Raw genomic sequence first — 23,658 nt, forward strand, 5'->3', positions numbered from 1 at the left:
GTTGGGCATGTTTTTGCAAACTTGCTTTTGGGAAGTAGAACCTTTAGAAGCAGAACCTGCATGAGTAGTCTATCAATCATTATTACCTTTACAGCTGCTTTGAGGTGGCTAGTCATGTGGTTTTGATACATCAGGCTAGGCCAACGCCTTGCCGTTTAGGCAATGTTCACGCCCTCGGTTGCATGGACGACGGTAACTACCCCTCACTCCCATTCAGGCATCCCGAAGCCCAACGCCACTCATATGATCCAACTTGATACGATGTTGACATATAAGAGCAGCACTGGCGTCTTGTGTAGAAGTAAAGGAAAGAGAGTAGTAGACGTTGTATTGCTTCAAGTACAACGTTCAAACTAATCCCTCCCCTTTTCCCTACTTACCTACATGCTACACATACAAACCCTCCACCACCACTCTCCTAGACAGTATCCAGAAATCCAAACACAACCCTCAACAAAATGCCCCAACTTCCCCCCAAACCCCTCCCCTTTACAGTCAAAGACAAAGTCGCCATCATCACAGGCGCCGGCTCAGGTACGCACACACATCCCCCCTAGCCATGACACTCAACCTCACATCTCCCCCCCCCCTCTCCCCAAAAAGGCATAAACCTCTCCTTCGCCACCCTCCTCCTCTCCCACGGCTGCAACGTCCTCCTCGCAGACCTCCACCTCCGCCCCGAAGCCCAAACCCTCGTCTCCCAATACCGAAACCCCCACGCCCGTCCACGCGCCCTCTTCCAACACACAGACGTCACCCACTGGCCCGACCTGACCGCGCTCTTCACCACCGCAGCCGCGGAATTCGGTCGTCTGGACATTGTGTGTCCCGGCGCGGGCATCTACGATCCCGAGTCGAGTAATTTCTGGCATCCGCCCGGGGTGGAGGGGGGTAGGAGTAGGGATGATGTGGCAGGGGGGAGGTATGCGAGTTTGGATGTGAATTTGACGCATCCGGTGCGGATGACGCAGTTGGCGATTCGGGCGTTTTTGGGGGAGGTGAGGGAGAGGAGGGGTGAGGGGGGAGATGGGGTGGGAGGGGAGAGGGAGAGGGAGGAGAAGAGGGTGGTGTTGGTGAGTAGTATAGCGGGTCAATTGCCGAATTTTAATACTCCGTTATGTGAGTCTCTCTTTCCTTGTATCTCCCCTCCCCCTCCCCCTCTCCCTCCCTCTCCCTCTCCAACCCCACACTAACCCCCTCCCGCCCACAGACGTAGCCGCCAAACACGGCATAAACGGCTTCGCCCGCTCGCTCGCGCCCCTCGCAACCCCACCCCCGACCTTCCCCGCCACCTACCCCTCCATCCGCGTAAACGCCGTAGCACCAGGCGTGATAAAAACACCGCTGTGGACAGAGCACCCCGAGAAACTGGCGTACTTGGACGAGAGGGTGGACGAGTGGGCGACGCCCGAGGAGGTGGCAGAGGCCATGTTGCGCTGTCTTGTGGACGAGGAGTTGGGTGGTGGGACGGTGTTGGAGGTGGGCAAGGGGCAGACGAGGAGGGTGGAGGTGTTGGGGGATCCGGGGCCGAGGGGGAGTGGGCATACGGTGAGTAGGCTGGAGGAGGGGTGGAAGGAGGTGTTTGGGTGGTTGGGTGGGGAGGAGTGGGGGATGAGGGGGGAGGGAGGAGAAGAAAGGGTAGGTTAAGAGAGAGAGATGGATATATACTTGGATATCAAGACGAGTCGGGGAGAACAGAGTGAAATTCATCACATGGCTGATCAAAATATGCACCCTTGCAAGAAATCTAGGGTCCAGATGCACGTGTTTAGCTACACATATGTATATTCAATTACTCTCATCTTCTCTCATCTTGACATCTACTCAGACCTCTCAAGTAAACTTACTAGCCCACACTTTTTCGTAGCCTGTATCAACGAGTGTCTGATATTGCATTGGTCTGGAGACCATCTAGTTGGAGATGCCAATGACACCACAAGCAGGACGAGGACCGGCGTTACCAGTCTTCTTGGACTCCTCGTGTCCGCCCCTACCGAGATCGTCGGTGCCGCCGTGGACGACAATGGTGCGCTGTTTGCTTGTCAATAGCTGATTCGCACCCCTAACAAGCCACTTCTTTCCCCATGTCGAGCAAAAGACTTACGCCAACAACGCTGTCCGGTCCGATCAACTTGATCAACTTATCCTCAACAGTCCCCTGCGAATTTCCCTGTCCATCTGTCTTGAAGTTGCCCAGGTCGCCCACATGACGCTCTTCATCCTCGGGCGCACCGTGCGTCTTGTTGTAGGGGTTAAAATGGGGCCCCGCAGACGTGCAGCCATTGGTGTTGTCGCCAAAAGCATGGACGTGCATGCCACGCTCAGCGTTGGGGTCGTTGCCCGTGATGTTCCATGTGATGGTGGTGTTGGAGGACTCGGAGGCCTGCTCAAAGGTCACGGTGCCCTTGACATTCGAGTCTCCGCGGAGGACGGCGACTGGGACAAGGTGTTAGCTGGGGTTACTGCTGTACATGGTGGAGAGCAGAAAAGCGGGTGTGCCAGGTGAAGGTCGAGCGGGAGCGGATAGCTGCATTGCCTGAGAAGCTTGATCCGCTCGCAACCAATGGCCTGGCCATCAGGTAGCCGGTGAAAGTGTCGTCATCCCAGCCGTCCCATCTCGTCTGGCCATGACCAGCAAAGCTCGAGGGAGGCACAGAAGTACAGGATGACCATCAAGGTGCCAGAGGCGGCAGAAGCTGATTGGAGCCCCTCGCCACAAGCCAGGTACTCGTCTGATGGCACCCTGGCCCAAGTGCGTCTCCCCAGATCGATGGCCCTTCTCGAGCTCTTGTGTCCAATTGTCCAATTGAGCACATGACACCCAGCTCCTCGTTGTCGTCGTGGGTATAATAGAGTACACAATGTGCTCAATCCCACGCATCCCGTTACCCCACCTTGCCCAAACAAGACAAGCCCCCTCCCCTGTGCAGCCAAAGAGCGATCGTACGTACCTGCTTTGACCATGTTGGCGGCTTTTGAAAAGGTTCTTTGATGGATTGAAGAGTTTCGAAGCTTCTTCTGCGTCAGAATCGTGGTAGCTTGGGTGGTGGTGGTGGTGGTGGATGCGATTGAAGCGTGAGGGGAGGCGGCGGCGGGGGGACGGGGGGGGCCTTTCGAAGGTGGTAGAAGCCATTGTCACGTCACAGGACAGAAGGGGCAATGCGGGGCTCCCGACTGACCCGCCTTCCATGTAGAGTAGTAGCCCATGGCCGTCTCGCCGTTTGTGCCATTGCGGGGCCGGGAGCCCGCCAACTGATCAATCTTTGGTAGAGTGCCAGGGGGCTGTAATTTCAGTCCATGAAAAGTAGTTTCTTTCACCAATGCATTCCCTCATCATTGTGATGATCAGCAACATCAACATCCTATTTCATTGCCAGGTAGCAAACTCCAAAAGCTTGCTTCTTGCCATCTCCAGTTGGGCCAACACAGGCATGCGCATGCTAGCTATCCACCGCGTCTGCAAGTCTCAACATGGATGCAATCTGTAGCATGTGTATTCATTCATTCACTCGTTAAACTATGAGAGGGCCGTGCCATGAGGGCAGACAAGCTCATCTAACCCTGAATCTTCTTGCGCAGAATGTCCTTGAGGGTAACGGCATCAGCCGCAAACTTCGAAATGCCCTCGCGCAGCTTCTCCACGGCCATCTGGTCCTCGTTGAAGTAGAAGCGGAAGTCGGGCTCGTTGTTGATGTAGCTCTTCTTCGGAATGTCGAGCTTGGTGGCATCCTCGGCGATGAGCTTCTGGGGTACGTCCTCGTTGGAGTTGTAGAGCTCCTCGAGCAGGTTGGGCTAGTCATAGTGAGCATGAGCGCGCAGTATTTCACCAGTATTCAGACTTACGGCAATCGTGAGGTAGTCGCATCCAGCGAGCTCCGTCACCTCACCAACGCTGCGGAACGAGGCACCCATGACAATGGTCTTGTAGCCGTGCTTCTTGTAGTAGTTGAAGATTTGCTGGACGCTCTTGACACCAGGGTCCTCTTCCTTCTTGTACTCCTTCTTCGTCGATGCCTTGTACCAGTCGAGAATGCGGCCGACAAAAGGTGAGATGAGGAATGCGCCAGCTTCGGCAGCGGCAATGGCCTGGACTTGCGAGAACATGAGCGTCAGGTTCGTGTTGATGCCGTGGTCACGCTGGAGGATCTCGGCGGCCTTGATGCCCTCCCATGTCGACGCGATCTTGATCAGGACGCGGTCTTTTGAGATGCCGACCTCCTTGTACAGCTGGTCATAGTTAGCATGGGCCGGAGCTTCATTTCAATGACTACCAGATGAAAGCCATAGTAGATGTATAAATAGATAAGACTTACCTCGATGATGTGCAGGGCCTTCTCGACTGAAGCCTTGGTGTCGAACGAGAAGCGGGCGTCTACTTCTGTAGACACCTTGCCAGGGACGATCTGGAGAATTTCCTTGCCGAATTGTACCAGGAGGTTATCCAATGTAGCCTCGACCTGTTCTTCAATGTTCTTGCCTCCACGCTTCTTGCCGTACTCAACAGCAGCATCGATCAGCTTGGCATACTCCTCCTTTTTTGAGGCGGCGAGGATGAGCGAGGGGTTGGTCGTGGCATCCTGGGGCTGGTACTTCTTGATCGTGGCAAAGTCACCAGAGTCGGCGACGACAGTCTGTGGATTCTTTGGTCAGTAAAGGGTTGCAGGCTGATGGCCAGGTCTTGCGGTGTAGTGTTTGTTTTTGTGCATGCCATCTCCGAATGCTCCGGTGCAGACAGTATAGCATGGTGGGGTGGGGAAACTTACGGTGCCAGTGGCCTTCAATTGATCGAGCGAGTTGGTCATTATGAGTGATGTGGAGAAGAACGAGAATTAAGATACAGTACTGGGTGGGTTTCTTGTGTTGAAAAGGGGGGAGTAGGGCAAAGTATATGAAGGGTGTGTTTGTGTGCAGGAGCAGTGCTGCTGAATGTTGGGAGCTGCTTCTGGGCGGGTTGGTGGAGCCCCTCGGAGCCCCTCGATGACAAAAAAGGCTGCAGCGTCACAGGTGGCGAGAATAGGCAAGACGCGAACTACGGCCGGGAAAATGCGCAAACACTCGACCGATCTTGTCAAGCCAGCGCCAAAGACCCTGACCTGAGCCGTTGGCTGCAGTCCATTCTCTCCCCTGCTACCACGAACCGCGAATTGCAAATGCTAAGAGTGTGGTCTAGAGTAGAGTACTTGGTAAGTAGTACTCTCGAATGGGTAGGTAGTTACGCCATTCTTACAAACCACCTATGATGCAATCACGAAGCATTCTTGCAGCAAACGTCCACGACGTCGCATTTACCACCACCAACACACCCCTCCACGCCCATGCACTCGTTTTGCGTGGACATTGGCCGCGCCACCGCTTATCACGCGTCCTGTTGTGTCGTGAGAATTGCGGAAAAACAGAAAAATACAATAAAAACGTTTGGCGCTGCTCGGAGCACTGTCGCCCGAGACCAGGGCCCTCGCATAGCAAAAGCCGGTTGACTGGTGTCCGGCATTTGACTGGGATGGTATTGCACGTGCACACGGATCATCACGATTTCACGCTGCACGTGGTGAATGGCTATAGTCCATGCTACTGGCTGGTCATGCATATTTTTGACTATACAATGTTTGAGTGCTTGTTGCTCGAAAATGGCTCAGCACGCAGACTACCTATCCCAGCCATGAGTCCGAGTGCCACTGTTTGTTCTTCCCGGATTTTCTCCCCTGAGCTACTTGCAGTCCACTCATAGTACAATAACGACTCCCCAACCCACACGTGCAAAATCATCACGCAAAAGACTCGCACACAGACGCTTTACCGATTACTCATTGTATTCATCTACCTATCCTGGACATCACAAGAGCCATGACCGTCCTGCAACGACAACCGCGACTGAGATGACCAAATCTCTGAGCCCAGATTGGCTCCGTGTTGCCGTTGCGGATGTCCATACCAAGCCGCATGTACTTGGTGATTACAACCCCAAATCTCCACTTCTAGCTCATTCAGCCGATTGCCGACTCAAAGCAGAGGGACAGACTACTCTTGGTGTGTGTCAAGCCAAGGGACACCAACTCAATGCCCATTTCTTCAACACCCAAACTCCTTTCCAATGCAGTGGGGGTATCGATGCTTACAATCCGAGAAGCCATGCAGAAACGCCGTGCGCTATGGTTCGGCAGTAACTTCAAGTAGTGGAGGGACATACGCAGAAGTTTAGGGACAAGAGGACTATGCTGTGCTGGTGGGAGTCAAGGGTCAGTAGCACGTATGCACAACAGTACGCAACCTTGGTCTACTGTCCAGCCGGCGGCAGGCTGACGACTCGAGTTTCGTCGTTGAGAAAGTGGCGGCGGTACTTTGCAATCTCCGCAGCAATGCCATTGGGATCCTTGATGTTCTTTACACGGAGCTCTTTAAGAACACCGCGCAGACCGTCGTTCCACCTCTGCCTCTCCTCGGCCGTCTCACCGGGGTTCGCTGTGCCCAGTTGGACGAGCAATTTCTCACCTATAATGCACAGTGTCAGTCTGCGTACAGTCGACGGGCGAAGACCAACGCGAGCCTTGATATCTTTCCTGCTACGCACCAGTAATACTAATGTCTCGGAAGTGCTGATCGGTACAAGTCGAGTCGTTGCAGGACCCACCCGCAGACTCGTACTGGCACAAGAGTTTCTGTGGGTCAATTTGATGGCTAAAAGTCCAAGACAAGAAGCCACCTGATACTTCGCTAGCGTATCTAGGATGGTACCGATACGATTTGAACATTCGAAGAGGGCTCTCGTACGGAGTGAATCTAACTGCTTCATCTTTATCCTCTACCGGTGCCACCTACTATAATTAGCGATGCCTCCTAGGTAACGGAGAACATACAGAGTCTACAGCGTAGGTATCAGCTGCATCTGTGACCTGCCATCCACGCGCTAGAGTACCAGCGTTGCCGGTAGGCGGAGGCGACACGTTGGGCCCTAATATGGAGTCAGGTTCGGAAGTAATCTCTTCATCCAAATCCGAATTCGAGTTACTTGACTCTTCCAACGATGTCGACATGTCCATTTCATCATCGTCTCCTTCAGCGGGGGGCATTGTGTTACCAGACCCAGCAGTGGCAATGCTCTTGTCAACTTCAGGCATCTCCCGATCGATATCTGGAGGCTCATAGTCTTCCTCATCTTCAGTAGAATCTTGAGATGTGACCAAAGAGCGCCCAGCGTCTATGCCAGAAGCATCTGTAACTTGCAATGCTGTTTTCGTTTCGATCGCAGGTTCTCCTGGCTCATAATCCTCTTCATCTTGAGCTTCATCTACTGATTCAGACATCTCAACTTCTCCTTCCTCAGAGGGAGATATTGGATCACTGGCAGTAGGGTCCACCGGAATCTGCGGGGCTGCTTCAGCAGTCCTTTCGATATCAAGATCCATTTCATCTGGAGGGGGAGGACTATAGAAATCTTCCTCGTCATCAAGTGGAGTGGCTGAGCCACGTTCGACAGCGACGATATCTTCGGGTCGGGTAGGCTCGGCCTTGTTGGAATCCAGATTCTGGGATTGATTCTCGGATTGCGGCCCACGCAAATTTACGGCGTCGTCGGGCAAAATGGGTGATTTGGATTTGGGAGGTTCTTCAGGCATAGCCTTTGGCAGGAGCGGCGTGGGAGGACCAAGGCCAGGGAGACCAGTGAAATTTGGGAAGGTATTAGAATTAGTGGATAATTCAGGCGGCGACGGTCCCGGAGCCGCCGCAACAGCTGGTTCCGTCGTCGAAGCAGTTTGCGACTCGCCAGAGGAATTAGATGCCATAGTCGCCTCCTGGGACGAAGCCTCCTTCTCAGGAGAATTTTCGCGCTCGATTTCGTCTTTCTTAGCTTTTAGCTGCGCATGGGACATCCCCTCAGTATCTATTCCTAGATCTTCAAGCTCGCGAGTGAGTTGTGCTTTGGCCTTGGTGATCTTCTCGTTTTCGGCCACAAGCTTGTTCATTTCTTCGGTAAGGCGAGCCATTCGGCTTGCGTTGTTTGCAATCTCCGCATCGAGAGTAGGCAGCTGAGACTGTAGCTCAGCGCGCCTCTGATGTTTGTGATCCCTACCAGAGTCGGCGATGGCGCGTGTTGCCTTAGCTGGAGATCCTCCAGAATCAATGGCCATGTACGATGACTTCTGGACTACACCTTCTTCAGGATGTGGCCCAGAAGTGGAAGATTGTTGACGGAGTGGTGATGATGTCGTCACAGTAGTGGCGGCGACAGCGGCGGCAGCTGCAGCCCTATCTTTTTCACGTTTCTCGGCCAGCTTCTTTTTGAGAGTCAACCGCATGGCTGCAAGCTGCTTTTCTTTGTTCTCCAGCTCCTTCTCTCGTGCCTGCGTAGACGGCGTTTGAGGACCGGACGTATTAAAAGTGGACGAAGCGGGCTTAGCAGAGCCTGGACGAGGAGGTAAACTAGATGGAGTACCGACATCTTGAGACCTGTTTTGAGTAATAGCTATGCTACCAGAGGAAAGCTTCTGCCCTGGCTCGTCGTCATCAAGATCCATGTCACTACCATTGGATTCATCATCACTGACTTGGATGATCATGGACTCTCCTTCGTCATGAGGGGCATGCGGAGATTGGCCCAGTGGCCGAGAATAGGGAGTGACACAACTGTGAGGTGTAGATGCTCCAGTAGAGTCCGAAGGGGCTGACCGCTTTTGTGGTATCGAAGATGTCGGGCGGACAGGAGTCGAGGTCTCCCTAACATGCTGTTGCTGATTGTTCATGAAAAGCCCTGGTATGCCCGGAAATGCAGTTATGGGGGCACGGTTAGCCCGAGTGTCCGAGGTGGCTGTGGCAGGAATTGTGTTTTGAGTTGGCGCACTAGGAGGCTGAACAGTCTCTTTTGTGAGAGGCTCTGAGACTGTATTTTCCTTGACAGGTGGTGCTGACTTTGGCTGCCCCTTTAGCTCTTTCAAGCGTTGCTTTACTAGTTCAGTGGTTCGTGCTCGACGTTGTTCATCGGTTATAGACGTCTTTACAGCAGGTGTTGGCGTGGCCTGTGACGCCTGGACGGCTGGCACAGTGGTAGCAGATTTACTGGTAGAATTGGCTTGAGAAGTCTGCTGGGGCGTGCTAGGTTTTGCTTCAGCTGCTTGCTTGGCCATCCTAGCGGCCTGCAGACGCGCAATATAATCTGTACGATCGCCTCGCGTAACGGGTGACGCTGCCGCCTTGCTGGCCATCGAGGAGACTGCATTGGTCTTGACCACCGGAACGGCCTGCTTGGGCTTGCTGTTGTCGACTGGTTGATTCGACTGGTTCGAGAGGTGTTCAGCAGCAGACTTAGCTGTCGCATTCGCGTTGCCGTTTGGAAGGGCAATCTGCGCAGGTTCAGACGGAAGATTTAGACTTTGGTACAATCCTCGAAGGAGCTCGGCATCTAATGGCTCTTGTGCAAGTACGCGATAACCAATGCCGCTGCTGTTTAGGGTCTTTATGAACTGCTTAGCTTCCTCTCGGTCCTTCTGTACCTTCTTCTCCAGGCTCGGTGGAGTCTTAGGCCGAGAATTCGCAGCGGCAGATGGCTTAGAAGGTGTCTGCCCCACTGCTGGGCGATCAGGATTGTAAGCCTCCTCCACACGACGCGCAGCCGACGTGACCTGGGGCATAGAGCGTGGAGTTCCCATGGGCGCTTTGCCAGTGGATGGGACTCGCGAGGCACCGTTACTCTCGCTCAGCTCGCCATCCTCCCTGTCGCTGTCCGTGACCTCTTGTATGCGACCCCCTGCAGGCATGGTTGGCTGCGGATAAGATTGTGGTGGGGGTGGGGGGGGCGGGAATCTCATGGGCATTGTGTGATGCTGCGGTGCCTGTGGAAGCGACGGTAGAGGCCCAGCTACACCAGGCATCGGCGGAGGCGGGAACATGCCGTGCTGCTGGAACATGGACATCCAGGTTTGGGGATCTGGGGGTAACTGTTGTGGCCACGCGCCGGCTTATGAACATTAGCCGAATTGGCCTGGAGGCGAGGCAGGCTGGCGCGAACTTACCTGGGGGATATTGAAGCTGCTGCTGGTTGTTCTGGCTGTAGGAAGCAAAGTTGAAGCCAGGAAGAGCAGGAGGTGGCTGTTGCAGCCCTGGGATGCTTGGAAAGACATTGGGGGCAGGAGCATGCTGGACGTGCGAGTGGCCTTGGTGCCCATCAGACTGTGTGCCGGGCGCAGATTGCTGAGGGCGCGGATGAGAGAAAGCAAAAGGCGAGCCGTACCCGGGCGGCTGATGGCTGTTGTAGGCCATGCTGCGGCCGGCGACTGAAGCTCTACGCGTCTCTTGTCACGATTGCACTGGCCGTCAACAACATGAGGCAGCTAGCGCGCAGGTTTCAAGAGGGGCGAGGAGCCGCGGTGACTCAGCAGCAGTGATAGTAGTAGTAGTAGTAGTAGTAGTAGTAGTAGTAGTAGTAGTAATAGCAGGTGATGGTGTTGATGGATTGCGTGGTTGGATAGTCTGGGTCGCAGCAAGAGGGCCGAGTGGGTCGTGGTGGTGGCCGTGGATGGACATGGACATGGGATGGACGGATCAATTTCTCGGGGTGTGTCACGTGTGGTTGCTCTTGCGCGCGTCTACTGTGTATGCAGCATGTAGAAGTACTCTATGGGGGCCCCTGGACTGCTGTGGTGGGTCGTGCTTCTTTCGCGAGCGGGTCGGTCAGGTATTTGTGTAATTACAGCAAAGTAGAGAGGAATAGGTGCAGAGTAGGCGGAGTAGGGAAAAAGTTGGGAGGACAAGTGGGGATAGGGAGGAATAGGCACCAGTAACAGCCTAACCGGGATCTTTACAGGCTGTGGTTACCGGGGTGAGGGCTCGAGCGCTGGCATTGGCGCGGGCGGAGAGTTTGTTTACATACTACAGACCATCATTGCATGTGGAGAGTGAGCGAGCGCATGTGGCACCGTCCCCTCTTCTGCATATCCATTGTAACCCACCGATATCCTCAAGCTCGGAAAAGCAGGCGGTGCATCCTTGTAAATACATAATTCTTCTGCCTCCCCTTCCTCGTCTTCGCCCGCTTCTGTGACTTCTTCCGGCTTTCTGCTGGCTGGCGGTTGCATTCCTTCCTTGGGTGCACACTCGCAGAATGGGAAGATAAGTCTCTCGTCGCACCTGTCACCCAACCGAATACCTCCTTCTACAACAATGAGCGCACCTGCGCAGAATGGCCGCCCCTTTGCACGCAATTCGCGTAACAGCCCGTTTGCGCGGACCACGGCCTCTGCATCACCGCCCCCGGGAGTAGTAGCTTCGAATGGAACGCGGCCCAATTCTGCCCTCCTCACATCCTCGCCCTTCGCCGAGCCAGACGTCACCATGGGCCATGTCCGACACCAGTCGCTCACCAATCTCACCAGCCCGCTGGTGGGACGCAGCGATTCGAGCCGGCTGCGCTCCAACTCGCATCGCAATAGCACGCCCATGGGCACCTTTGCGCCCCAATTCATCTCCGACGACGACAACGAAGCACCACGCATGGGGGGCATCGTCGAGGGCGAAAACGACTTCTCCGGCAAGCGCTATGTATGGCTCCGAGATGCAGCCACGGCTTTTGTGCGAGGATGGGTCGTCGAGGAGCTGCCAGAGGGGCAATTGCTGGTCCAATGTGACAATGGCTCCCAACAGCACGTCGACGCCGATGCCGTCGACAAGGTCAATCCGGCCAAGTTTGACAAGGCAGACGACATGGCCGAACTGACCCACTTGAACGAGCCTTCGGTCATCCACAATCTGCATATGCGGTATCAGGCCGATCTCATTTATGTACGTCTGGCATGCCTCCACTTCTGTACTGCAGCAACTGACATTAGCAGACGTATTCGGGACTCTTCTTGGTCACTATCAACCCGTACTGCCCCCTGCCAATCTACTCGCGAGATTACATCAACATGTACCGGGGGCGGAGTCGAGAGGAGACCAAGCCACACATCTTCGCCATGGCAGACCAGGCCTTTCGTAGTCTGGTGGATGAAGGCACAAACCAGAGTATCCTCGTGACGTATGTGGTAGAAGGAAATCATGGGCCCAACTGGGTACAACACTAACATGTGATAGCGGCGAGTCCGGTGCGGGAAAGACGGAAAACACCAAGAAAGTGATACAGTATCTAGCTGCCGTCGCAAACTCGGAAACCCCACGAGTAAAGTCAGGAGGCCGCAACCTTTCCAATCTCTCCGAGCAAATTCTGCGCGCGAATCCCATCCTCGAAGCCTTTGGCAACGCCCAAACAGTACGAAATAACAACTCATCACGTTTTGGAAAGTTCATTAGGATCGAATTCTCTCGTAATGGCCATATTGCGGGTGCATACATTGACTGGTACTTGCTGGAAAAGTCCAGGGTCGTGCGAATTAATCCGAATGAGCGCAACTATCATATCTTTTATCAACTACTCCGGGGAGCAGAACATAATATGAAGAGAGAATTCTTCTTAGATGGCAAAGATACCGAAGACTTCGACTACACCAAGCATGGCAACGACGTCATATCTGGTGTCTCGGACCAGGACGAGTGGAACGCGCTCGTGGAGGCCTTTCACATCATGGGATTTGCCGACCATGAGCAAGCATCGATCCTGAAGACTGTTGCAGCAGTCTTGCATCTGGGCAACATCAGAGCTGTCAAAGAGAGCCGGCGAGCGGATCAAGCAACACTTAATTTCGCCGCAGAACAACAGGCTCGCATCGTGGCGCAGCTCCTTGGGATTTCTACCGAAGACTTCATCAAAGCGCTGCTACATCCTCGCGTCAAGGCAGGACGTGAATGGGTGGAAAAAGTCCAGACACCAGAGCAAGTCAATCTCGCAATCGATGCGCTCGCAAAAGGCATCTATGAGCGTGGTTTCGGCGACCTAGTTGACCGCATCAATCGTCAACTAGACCAGACTGGAGCTGCTGGTGACGACGCTCACTTCATTGGTGTGCTCGATATTGCCGGTTTTGAGATCTTCGACGAGAACAGCTTCGAGCAGTTGTGCATCAATTACACGAATGAAAAGCTCCAACAATTCTTCAACCACCATATGTTCGTGTTGGAGCAAGAAGAATATGCACGCGAGCAGATCGAATGGAAGTTTATCGACTTTGGTCGTGACTTACAGCCTACCATTGACCTCATCGAATTACCCAATCCTATTGGTATCTTCTCCTGCTTGGACGAAGACAGTGTGATGCCCAAGGCTACCGACAAAACCTTCACCGAGAAATTACACTCCCTATGGGATCGCAAAAGCACAAAATACAAGCGTTCTCTCCTCACACAAGGCTTCGTCCTTACACACTACGCTGCTGAAGTCGAGTATTCTACCGAAGGCTGGCTCGAGAAGAACAAGGATCCGTTGAATGACAATGTCACGCGACTGTTGTCCGCATCATCAGACCAACAGATCGCTACACTCTTTGCAGATTGTGCCGACGTAGATGATGAGATGGGCGGAGCTCGTAGCCGGGTCAAGAAAGGACTCTTCCGCACTGTCGCCCAGCGCCACAAGGAGCAACTTTCGACACTTATGACCCAGCTGCATTCAACACATCCGCACTTCGTTCGATGTATCTTGCCAAATCACAAGAAGCGACCGAAGCAGTTCAGCGCCCCACTTGTTCTAGATCAGCTTCGATGTAACGGTGTTCTGGAAGGCATCCGTATCGCGCGTACTGGATTTCCCAATCGACTCAACTTTGTTGAATTCCGTCAACGATATGAGGTCTTATGTAGAGACCTTCCCAAGGGCTATTTAGAAGGACAGGTTGCAGCCAAGATCATCTTGGAGAAGCTCAGCCTGGATCGCGCTCTTTATCGTGTGGGTATCACCAAGGTTTTCTTTCGTGCAGGTGTACTCGCCGAACTAGAAGACCAAAGAGATACGCTCATTCGTGATATCATGATACGCTTTCAGTCGGTGGCGCGTGGATTTGTCCAACGTCGCATTGCCAACAAACGTCTGTACAGAGCGGAGGCAACTCGAATCATTCAGCGTAACTTCTCGGTCTACCTGGATCTTCAGTCGAATCCGTGGTGGAGGCTTTTTGCTCGCATGAGGCCTATGCTTGGAGCCACTCGACAAGCAGCGGAAGTGAAAAAGCGGGATGAAATGATTCAGCAACTCGAGGAGAAGATGCTACTGGAAGCAGAAGAGAAGCAGCGTGTCGAGGATGAGAAAAGACGTGCCGAAATGGATATCCAGCGCATCCAAAAGACGCTCGAAAGCGAACGTGCTTTGGCTCTTGACAAGGAGGAGATATTCAAACGCCTTCAACTGCGTGAAGCTGAGCTATCCGAAAAGCTTGCAGGCGCTATCGAGGACCAAGATCAGCTCGAAGATCAGCTGGATGCTCTAGTAGAGGCAAAGAGGAAGACTGAAGAGCAGGTCGAATTTCTGCGCAGAGAGCTCGAGCAGGCTGGCCAAATCATCGGCAGGCTAGAAAGCGAAAACCAGGACCTGGAAGAGCAGAGTGCTCGCCTGAGTCGTCAGATCGAAGAGCTTGAGAAGGCCAAGGCGCAACGTACTCAGGCTGAGGAGTCCTTGTCTCAGGAAGTGAAGATGCTCAGCAGCCATCTCAGTCTGAAAGAGCGCAAGTTGCAGGACCTCGAAGCAAAACTACTCAAGAACGACCAGGATCTCGATATCAAACTTGCTGCCTCCGCAAAAGAAGTACAAGCGGGCAAGAAGCACATCAAGGAGCTCCTGGACGAAAATCGACAGATTCGGCAACAGATTTCTGACCTCTCTTCAACATCAACAAGCTATGAAGATCTCATTCGGCGGAAAGAGAGTGAGCTGGCCATCCTGAAGACTGACTTGAAGAGATACGTGGAAGATCGCCGCATTTTCGACGATGAGAAACGTACCTTGGCATCGAAGCATGACGATCTTCAGAGCCGTCTCCGTGATGCAAGGGCAGAGCTAGATGCTGTCCGTTCGCAGAAGCAGCAGCTGGAGCGCGAGGCTGCTGATGCCAAGCGTCTGCTAGAAGAGAAGATATCAGAGGATGCACAAGATACCGAAGGCCGAAAGCTGCTTGAAGAACAAACCGAGGCGCTCAAGGCAGAGCTCTTCGAAGTACGGAAGGAGCTCAGCCGAGAGAGACAGTCCCGTGATGACGTTGAAATGCTTGGAGAGCACAAGTACGATACCCTCAAGCGCGATTTTGATGCACTGAACGAGTCGAAGATCACCATCGAGAAAGAGATGTATGCTCAACAAGATGTGTTGCGCCGGGCTACAGAGACTCGCGCTGCCCACGAAAAGGAGCGTAAAGAATACCAGACTGAACTTCGCAGCCTCCGCGAGAAGTATCTGAAGCTGGAAGAAGAGAAGCTGGACGCAGATGCGGCAGCAGAACGCGCGCAGACAAGACTTGCGACAGAGCGACAAGCCATTCAGGAACGCGAGCTTGAAGCCAAGGACCAGCAACTCGACCAGCTTGAGGCTGAGCGAAACGACCTCGCTGAGCAAGTCCATAACCTGACACAAATGCTTGCCGACTCCGATTCATTCAAAGAGCGCAATGATCAGCAGAAAGAACGTCTTGAGCGCGAGCTGGTCACCATCAAGGGGCGACTGGCTGCCTCAGAAAATGACAACCGAGCTCTACTCAACAAGGTCCAGCAAAAGAATCTAGACATTGCACGATCTAACTCTCGAGCGGGCGACACTCAGCGCTCAAAGATCGCTCAGCTGACGCACGAAAAGTCCAAGGCCGAGGAGGAAAACAAGCGTCTATTCCGTCAACTCGAAGATGCGCAGCTCACCATTGCCTCTTTGGAGAAGCAGAAGGAGAAGCTGTCGTTGAGCCTCGAGGATCTGAATCATGAAGTTGCAAGAGAACACAAGTCCAGCCGCAATGCAGAGAAAGCCTCATCGACAATCAACCTTCAACTCGCGGATGTCAATCGCAAACTTGAGACTGAACGACAGCTGCGTACTCAAGCACAAGCCAACACTCGCGCTGTCCAAACGTCGCTTGATAACACTAATCGCGAACTTGAAGAGTGCCACCAGCAACTTGTACTACTTCGCAAGGTCTTTGATCCTCACTCTGCTGAATTCCCTCAGACCTATGAAGCCGCAAAGCCAGATATTGCAAAGACCGTGGACCTTGCAGAACGTTTGGAAGCTGCCAACCAAGCTTTGCGCGTAGCAAGTGAACGTTACTCCAGGGCCGAAGCTCAGCTTGATGAATTGCGACAGAGGCATGAAGGTGAACTCAACGACATGGATGCACGCCATGCTAATTCGAAGCGAGCGCTGCTTGAAGAGATGAACAGCTCACAAGTGAATCAAGCCAATGCCAGGCGATCGCCAACACACAACCGCAAGGAAAGCGAGAATCGAAGGCCGTTCTCGGTCACGAACACTCCGACAAACCAGCGACACATCAGCAACGCCACAAATGACTCTGCCCGCTCTGATCGAACAGTCGACACCGTGGCATTCAACAACCGTATGGATATGGCTGCTGAGCTGGAGCTGCTACAAAATCAATTGCAAATGTCAGAGATGCAGAACAAGCACTTGCGAGGCCAACTGGAACGTTCACCAACCCGCAACGGCTGGCAGGACGACAGTCCATCAGTGCGACGGGTCCAGAAGCTGGAGCGCGAAAACTATCGCTTGCATGATATGCTCGATGATTCTGCAAAGAAGGTCTCCGCTCTCGAACATAGCTTGCAGTCGGGTCAGCTGTCATACCAGGAAGTCCAGACCAAGTCTCATGAGGAACTGTTTGAACTGTTGACCTCGCAGGAACAGTCGCGCAAGTCGATTGTGCAGGCCCATAACAATGCCATCAACGAGCTTGCCGATGCCAAGACGGCCTTTGACGAGATCAAGCAAGCCAAGATTTCCATGGAAATGGAGATTCGCGAGATACAGGCCGAGTATGACGAGATGGTGTCCGAGCGGGAACAGGAGCAGGCCAACCACAATCAGCTATTACAAGAGTTTGCGGACCTTCAAATCCGTCTTGATAACGAGACGTCTACTCTGGTTGACGTTCAATCCAGCTTGAACCTCTACAAGAGCCGGGCAGACGAGTACTTCAGCAAGCTCGAACAGGCCGAAATCGCGGTGCTGAGGGCTTCACGTGCTGAGCAATTCGCGAAGCAACAAGCAAAGGAGACGGAAGAGACATGCGCCACCATCATGGCGCAACGCAAAGAGATGGACGGTATGGTTGAAGACCTCCAACGCCAGGTTCAGCGATATGACGAGCGTGTTGAAGACCTTCAGGCAGATCTTCAGACAGCTCTACAGGCCAAGAAGCGTCTTCAGAACGAGCTTGAGGACTATAGAAGCCAACATGCTCACGATATTGAGGACAGCGAGACATCGCTTGAGCAAACACGCAAGAAGTACCAGGCCGAGCTGTCCACACTCACGACTGAGCTCGACCAAGAGCGTGAGAATATCATCTTCGTTCGCGAAGAAAACGGCCGGTTGCGCGAGGAGATTGAGGAGCTCCGAAACAAGTGGGACGACGAGTTGCTCAACTCATCGACTTGGGCAAAGGAAAAGAGTCGTCTGGAGATGACTCTACAAACCATTTCCAACTCCCGCGACGAGGCGGCCAACGCACATAACGAAGCACAGTCGAAGATTGTCAGCCTGTTGTCGCAAGTCCGCACCCTCCGTACCAACGTTGATGATCTTGCAGCTGAACGCGACTCTGCAATCGAAGAGAAGAAGCGCCTCGAAGCCCGTCTTCAAGAAGCTGCAGACACACTTGACGAGCTTTCTCGCTCAGAATCACCGGCCATGCGTAATGCTGCAGCCTATGATCGCGACTTGCTGGAGCTAAAGTCCGGTCTCGCACAGCAAGAAGACATTACGGCGGCCGCCGTCGGCAAGATGCGTCGCGCTGAAGCCCTTGCGCAAGAGCTCCAAAAGGATATCGTCGCCGAACGCGAAGCCAACGTCAAACTCCACAAAGACAAGGCGGCTGTCGAGAAGGCTTTGAAGGACCTCCAGCTCCGTCTTGTAGATCTAGAGACAAAGGGCTACAGTGGTTCCGCTGGCAAGGACGTGCGTTTCTTGCACGGCCGGATTCAAGAGGTAAGTCTCTAAACACTCATACCCTCTTCAGCAGCTAACGTGACGAAACAGCTTGAACAAGCCCTTGATAATTCGGAATCAACCCGCCTCTCCGAATCCCGAAGCGTCCGCAATGTGGACCGCACAGTTCGTGATCTGCAAACGCAAATCGAACGTCGTGATAAGCAAAACGCTGCTGTGGTTGAGGACCTCAACAAATCCCGAGACAAGATTTCAAGCTTGTTGGCGACTATTGACGACCTGCAGTCCTCAGAATCAGCCAACCAACTTGCCGCTAAGCGCGCTGAGCGTGAGCTTCGCGAAGAGAGGGAGAAGACTCTTCGTCTCGAACGAGAACTCGAAGGGTGGAAAAACTTGAGGGTGGAGAGGAGGAGCGCGTTGGGTGTCCCAGGCCAGGGAGGGCCGGCAAGTGAGGCTGGCGACCAACGTTCACGTCGCGGATCCTCTATTGGATTACTGATGGGCGAAATGGGCGAGGCTAGTGCAAATGAAAAGGGAAAGTACGGCTCCCTGAGGAGTAACCTTCGACGCGTTTCTGGACAGAAGGGTTTTTTGTAGATGACGGGGTCTCCGAGGGGAGGGGGGAATGGAGATCCCGGAATGAGATGATTAGGAGGTTGGACCCGTTGTATGAAGATGAAGAGGGTTCAGCTGCTGTAGATGTTTATTCGAGGAATCCTTTGAAACAGGTCATGTCGAATGGGTCGGTAATTTCTGGGGCGGATTCTGCGATTGGGGGAGTTGGCTTTGGCACTGGTAGCCGTCTTGGTGGTGGTCCTGGAGTTGGGACTGACGCTGGTTTTTCCGTTGGACACGATACTGGCACCGGCATGGAAATGGACATGGAAATGGCAATGCAGGAGGGCGAGGACGAGCTCGAGCACATCTACCTGGACCTCGACGACGATCATGAAGGCTCCACCCTCATCGCCTCTTCAGACCAAGGCGTCATGCAAGGCATCAAGCAAATGGACCTCGAAATCACTGACAATGAGGTCTCGGACTCGGACGCTGACGCCGACGTCGACGCTTCGCCTCCACCCCACGACCATCTCGCACACTCTGCCGGCCGGGGCCTCAAGAGGAAGAGAACAATTCGGTTGATCATTCGCTCCAGGGCGTTTCTTTGAACAAGCAGCACGCGCGAGTGGTTTGATTTGGTGCGGATTGGGATTGTCTTGGTTGGCTGTTTGTATGGGGTGTGGGTACGGGGTTGCATGTGGTTATGGGGCGTTGACGGTATATACCTTGGTCTGAGGGACGAGCTTCTTCTTTATTTGTTTTCTACGCTTGGAAAGTTGGGTGGGCTGGGTTGTGCTAGGGGGTTAGGAACGTGTGGGTATGACGTTTGCGAGGTTGTTTATAGGAATAATGTTTTTGTGTTAGTCCTACTTGTTTTGGGGTTTTTTTCTTGGAGATGCGCTGTGTGTGGGTGAAGGTGGGTTGGGTTGGGTTGGGTTTGCAGGGGTGGAGTGGATTCGGTGATGGGTGATGTGAATACATGACGTTGGATTATGCTATGTTTTTCTCCTCTCCTACCTCCTACCTCCCTACCTCCCACCACAAATACCCACAACCAACATCTCTCCAACAACACAGGTCCAAAAAACCCAGCCCAACCCAACCCACAAGTAACAATCACACTCTTTATAAAACAAACCCCGTCAACCGTGTATTATTCTGATCAGGACGCCAAATGCTAATGCTAATCCCCATGCCCTTGTCCATGCTAATCTCCATATCCAAGCCCAATTCAAACTCCCATTGCCAAATTCAAACTCCCATTTCAAACTCCACCCCCAAATGCAAACCCACCCGCTCAAAACGCCTTCCCGTGCATGTCCTATCCGCAAGGCTACATGCATTCACCCAGCACAAACGGCTATACTCGCGCCCCACTCCACCCGATCCCATCACACCAAGTACGAGCAATGCAGTAGTGCAAAACTGCGAGTGAACAGGTCCCAATATTTTTTTTTGACTTTGTAACCCGGATTTCAGCCTTGCCCTCTCTACGCCTCTCCCTCTCCACCCCTCTTCCCCCACTCCCCTCCCCGCAAACTGTGCAGGCGGACAAAACCTACGGAACTGTGATATCGAGGATTTCCTTCTGGGGAGACTGATTTTTTTTCCGTTTTGTACAGTTTTCCTTTGATTGTTTTTCTTGTTCTGGGTATGGTTTAGGGGGTTGGAGGGGTTGAGCTGAGATGAGGTGTGCAGAACAGGGGGGGTAAATTCGAGAAAAGGATGCGGCAGGCAGCCATGAGATCTTTAAGATTATAAAGTTTTTGTCTTGTTCGGGGGTGTGAGGTACGGCGTATGTGTGTGTGGTGTAGGAATGCTTTCATCGTCATCATCAATCATCATCTCTTCCCACGCCAGGCAAAACCACGAACAACCCTCTGTCCCCCATCCCCCCATCCCCATCCTCCAAAAAAAACCTCAAGACTCCTCCTCACTACTCCACCCGCCCTCGTCATCCCCATCAATCCCCTCCATGACCTCCTTGATCACCGCATGGCTCTTTGGATCCAAATTCATCGCCACGGTCAAGTGGCGAATAGCATTCGCCCGATCACCAACCTTCTTGTAGCATCTGCCGAGCAAAAAGTGGATATTGGCATCGTCTGGCGCCGCGTCCTTGAGGTAAAGGAGTTCGTGCAGGGCCTCGTCCGAGGCCGAGAGTTTGAGCAAGAGTTGGGCTTTGCGGAATCGGGCCATGATGGAGCGCGGATCGAGTTTGAGCGCGAGTTCGAATTGGAGGAGCGCGGGCTCCGTCTGCTTGAGACGGTCGAGGACCTGGTGTGTGGGGTCAGTATGGGGTGTGCAAGGGAGGGGGAGCAAGGAGGTCTACGTACAAGACCTATCCGGACAAGAATCATGGCATTGTTCGGATTGATCTGAGCCGCGGCGCGATAATGCTTCTCAGCGACTTCGTATTTGCCCAACCGCTCGTACACACCACCCAGGCCGTACCAACCATTGTAGTGCCTGTTATCGGCACTAATGGCGTTGCGGTATGCGGCCATGGCTTTGTCGAATTCTTCATTAGCAACGTGCTCGTGCCCTTGGAGGGTAAAAGCATAGGCAAACTTTGGATCGAGTTGCGTAGCACGTGCGAAACATTTCACAGCATCGTCGTGTTGACGATCCAGGGAGCTTGCATTGCCAAGAGCGCACCAGGCCTGTGGTGAAAGACGGTCTTGGTCCATGAGTGTGTGGGCCAGATGGCCTAGGGCCACCTCTTCCTTTCGTTGCCAGAGGGTGTTGGAGTATACTTCCATATGCTCCATATGTGAAGGCGCGATTTCTCGTATCCTTCGAAACGCATTCTCTGCTTCTGCATACTGCGCGCGCTCGTAGTAGGCTTTCCCAATCTGTGCAAGTACCCAAGGTGTGTCGCGTTGGGCTTTTGGCACTGACATGAAGGCCTCTATTGCCTTGGTGGAGTCGTATCGACTCAGATGCTTGTACCCGCTTCCAATGTTGTGAAGTAATTCCAGCAACCAGTTGATGGCGTCTCGCTCTCGATTCGCATCTATTGGCGGAGGGGCCATTCTCGGCTGTGGTGCTGCAACGGCCGCTGCGCTTGCTGGTCTTGACTCGGGTTTGGCCGACTCTTTGTCGTCCACATGGGGCTTCCTATTGCCACTCACGACTCTCCCCACGGTTGACGTAGTCCCTGACCTAGACTTGGTCGTGCTTGTCTTGGTTCTCCTCAGCTCCCGTCGCTGCTGAGACTCTGCATCCCTGCTTGACGTGCCACCTAGTCTGCTACTGCGAGTCTGAACGGACTGGCTTATCGAGTTGAGTAGTCGCACGCTTCGCCGGGGCGGAGCCGCAGTGGGATCGTGGGGTGGCGCATTTGGCGGTTGTGGTTGTTGTAATGAGTGACCTGAAACGGTCCTCTTATGGCCGTTTTGGTTAATCGGCCTCGGTATGTCGGTCTGGTCACTACTCTCTGGGTTCGTCTTGGTGCGCATCCTCGAGGTGATTGGCCGCATGCGTGGTGGCTCCTCTGCCGCATTGAAAGCATGCGTCCGGGGCTTTCGTGAAGGTGCGAGTGCCATGTCTGGGTGATCGTGCATTACAGCACCTCCTCCTTCGCCCATCATGGCATCTTCATCATGTACGTTTTGGCCGTTTGCGACCGGAGTGTCCATGCTGTGAAATAGGGATGCGCCACCGAGACCGTTTGATGGCTGGTTGCTCCCATTCAGCCTTGATAGCAGGTTCGAGCCTCGGAGATTCAGTCCAACATCGCCGACCTGGCGCGAGGGCGGATTGAAGGGGTCCACGTTTGGCGTCGAGACAAAGGGATTGCGGCCATCATGGCTCTCCTGCGGCGCGGCTACGTGGTGGGCGTGTCCATTGGCTGCGGCAGCATGCGATATCGATGCCAGCATGTCTGGAGTGATCTGGAAGATGTTCTGCGGCCTCACCACCGCACCCGTGTCGCAAAGCCCCGTAAAGGCATCCCACATGAAGGAATTGATCTTGAGCGCCTCGACGTAGTATTCAATTGCCTTTTTGCTGTCTCCGTGCGCGGCCGAGAGTTTCCCCAATAAGCAGTAGCAGGCCGCGGCGTCTGGGACATGTCGTCGCGAGGTCTCCGAGTGTTTGTCTGGGGGGGTTTATTAGCAGGCAGTTCCTTCCACTGGACGTGGATAAAGTGCATCCAAGGCAGAGCTTACTCCAGTGGTTTCGTCCCATCCACAGTCCCCTGACTTTCTCCAGTGCCTGGACCCCCAGCTCGTGGCGCTCGAGCGCCAGACAGGCCTGGGCATAGACGTAGGCACACGCCAGATGCTGCAGATGCATGCCTTTTGCGCGTGCGTAGTCAAAGGCCGCCTTGTAGCGGCCGAGGCGCAGACTGCACAGGGCAAGCAGATGCGAAGCGTCATGGCTGCGGGGCTCATGGGCATGCAGACGACCGGCGAGAAAGAGGGCGTTTTCCAGGAAGCCGTTGTCGAGGTGGTAGTATATCAGCTGGCGCAGCTGGGCCGTCACGCCCGCTGGCGGCGTCATGGCGAGAGGGCGGGCAGGCGAGGTGCCTGAAGTTGTGTGTATATGTGTGTCTATCTGCCGTCACTGCTGAGTGCACCCACCAAGGGAGTTTCTGGAGCCGCCGAGCTGGGTTCAAATCGACTACGGCCGTGTAAACATGGGCGCGGAGACAAGCGTGAGAGCTGGAGCGTCGACAAAAGAGAGCAGGAGTGGCTGTTGTTGTTGTTGTAGTCGTCGATCAAAAGACGGCAGGCGCGTGCCTCGGTGAATGTCGACGTCGGTGTTGTTTTCTTAGCTGTTGCTAGGTGACTGACGCTTGCGGCGTGCTCGACAAAGCGAATTGGCAAACACGCAGCCCCGATTCGTTCGCGCACAGGGTCCCAAAGGTAAAGGCTGATCGAGTGGCAGCTCTGGTGAGGCAACTGCTGGGCGGCGAAGCGAGAGAGAGAGAGAGAGGAAGGGCAGGCGACGGGTGATGTTCGTTGTTGTTGTTGTTGTTATTAATTGGCATTGTAGTTGCAGTTGCAGTTTGGCGCGTAGACCGCCGCGGCTGTCTTGCTCGAGCGGAACGTGGACAAGCGCACGGGTGGAAA

General features: G+C 53.8%; 8 protein-coding genes across 8 annotated transcripts; 4 read left to right on the forward strand and 4 right to left on the reverse strand.

Annotated features, from left to right (window-relative positions):
- Positions 1–191: 191 nt before the first annotated feature.
- Positions 192–1,647, forward strand: IAQ61_004866 (uncharacterized protein; the record flags this gene model as incomplete). Its single annotated transcript, XM_066096526.1, has 3 exons — positions 192–534; positions 604–1,119; positions 1,211–1,647. The coding sequence occupies exons 1-3, from the start codon at positions 459–461 to the stop codon at positions 1,645–1,647; spliced, it is 1,029 nt and encodes a 342-aa protein (XP_065953844.1). The 5' UTR covers positions 192–458.
- Positions 1,648–1,911: 264 nt separating this feature from the next.
- On the reverse strand, positions 1,912–2,964 carry IAQ61_004867 (uncharacterized protein; the record flags this gene model as incomplete). The annotated part of the gene is made up of 3 exons (XM_003839472.1): positions 1,912–2,031; positions 2,105–2,436; positions 2,952–2,964. 3 exons carry the CDS (start codon positions 2,962–2,964, stop codon positions 1,912–1,914), a joined length of 465 nt encoding a protein of 154 aa, XP_003839520.1.
- Positions 2,965–3,555: 591 nt separating this feature from the next.
- Positions 3,556–4,802, reverse strand: IAQ61_004868 (uncharacterized protein; the record flags this gene model as incomplete). Its single annotated transcript, XM_003839473.2, has 4 exons — positions 3,556–3,792; positions 3,844–4,227; positions 4,314–4,631; positions 4,764–4,802. 4 exons carry the CDS (start codon positions 4,800–4,802, stop codon positions 3,556–3,558), a joined length of 978 nt encoding a protein of 325 aa, XP_003839521.2.
- Positions 4,803–5,876: 1,074 nt separating this feature from the next.
- IAQ61_004869 (uncharacterized protein) lies at positions 5,877–6,164 on the forward strand (the record flags this gene model as incomplete). Its single annotated transcript, XM_066096527.1, has 1 exon — positions 5,877–6,164. One exon carries the CDS (start codon positions 5,877–5,879, stop codon positions 6,162–6,164), a length of 288 nt encoding a protein of 95 aa, XP_065953845.1.
- Positions 6,165–6,274: 110 nt separating this feature from the next.
- IAQ61_004870 (uncharacterized protein) lies at positions 6,275–11,453 on the reverse strand (the record flags this gene model as incomplete). Its single annotated transcript, XM_003839474.2, has 5 exons — positions 6,275–6,489; positions 6,569–6,812; positions 6,855–9,949; positions 10,005–10,265; positions 10,862–11,453. 5 exons carry the CDS (start codon positions 11,451–11,453, stop codon positions 6,275–6,277), a joined length of 4,407 nt encoding a protein of 1,468 aa, XP_003839522.2.
- Positions 11,152–18,616, forward strand: IAQ61_004871 (uncharacterized protein; the record flags this gene model as incomplete). Its single annotated transcript, XM_003839475.2, has 4 exons — positions 11,152–11,769; positions 11,820–12,004; positions 12,061–18,058; positions 18,110–18,616. 4 exons carry the CDS (start codon positions 11,152–11,154, stop codon positions 18,614–18,616), a joined length of 7,308 nt encoding a protein of 2,435 aa, XP_003839523.2.
- Positions 18,617–18,663: 47 nt separating this feature from the next.
- On the forward strand, positions 18,664–19,188 carry IAQ61_004872 (uncharacterized protein; the record flags this gene model as incomplete). The annotated part of the gene is made up of 1 exon (XM_066096528.1): positions 18,664–19,188. One exon carries the CDS (start codon positions 18,664–18,666, stop codon positions 19,186–19,188), a length of 525 nt encoding a protein of 174 aa, XP_065953846.1.
- A 1,294-nt stretch (positions 19,189–20,482) lies between these two features.
- IAQ61_004873 (uncharacterized protein) lies at positions 20,483–23,621 on the reverse strand. Its single transcript, XM_003839477.2, has 3 exons — positions 22,753–23,621; positions 20,917–22,682; positions 20,483–20,857 (listed from the first exon to the last, which is right to left on the reverse strand). The coding sequence occupies exons 1-3, from the start codon at positions 23,084–23,086 to the stop codon at positions 20,501–20,503; spliced, it is 2,457 nt and encodes an 818-aa protein (XP_003839525.1). The 5' UTR covers positions 23,087–23,621; the 3' UTR covers positions 20,483–20,500.
- Between the last annotated feature and the right edge of the window lie 37 nt (positions 23,622–23,658).

Source organism: Plenodomus lingam (genome assembly GCF_022343315.1).
Source record: "Plenodomus lingam strain CAN1 chromosome Unknown contig_19, whole genome shotgun sequence".
Lineage (NCBI taxonomy): Eukaryota > Fungi > Ascomycota > Dothideomycetes > Pleosporales > Leptosphaeriaceae > Plenodomus > Plenodomus lingam.

Excerpts from the sequence above, each read along its gene's own strand:
- IAQ61_004873 (XM_003839477.2), bottom strand. The coding sequence starts at position 23,086 with ATGACGCCGCCAGCGGGCGTGACGGCCCAGCTGCGCCAGCTGATATAC. Across the intron at positions 22,683-22,752 it reads GATGGGACGAAACCACTGGA|ACAAACACTCGGAGACCTCG; the intron begins GTAAGCTCTGCC and ends AAACCCCCCCAG. Across the intron at positions 20,858-20,916 it reads TTCTTGTCCGGATAGGTCTT|GTCCTCGACCGTCTCAAGCA; the intron begins GTACGTAGACCT and ends CCCACACACCAG.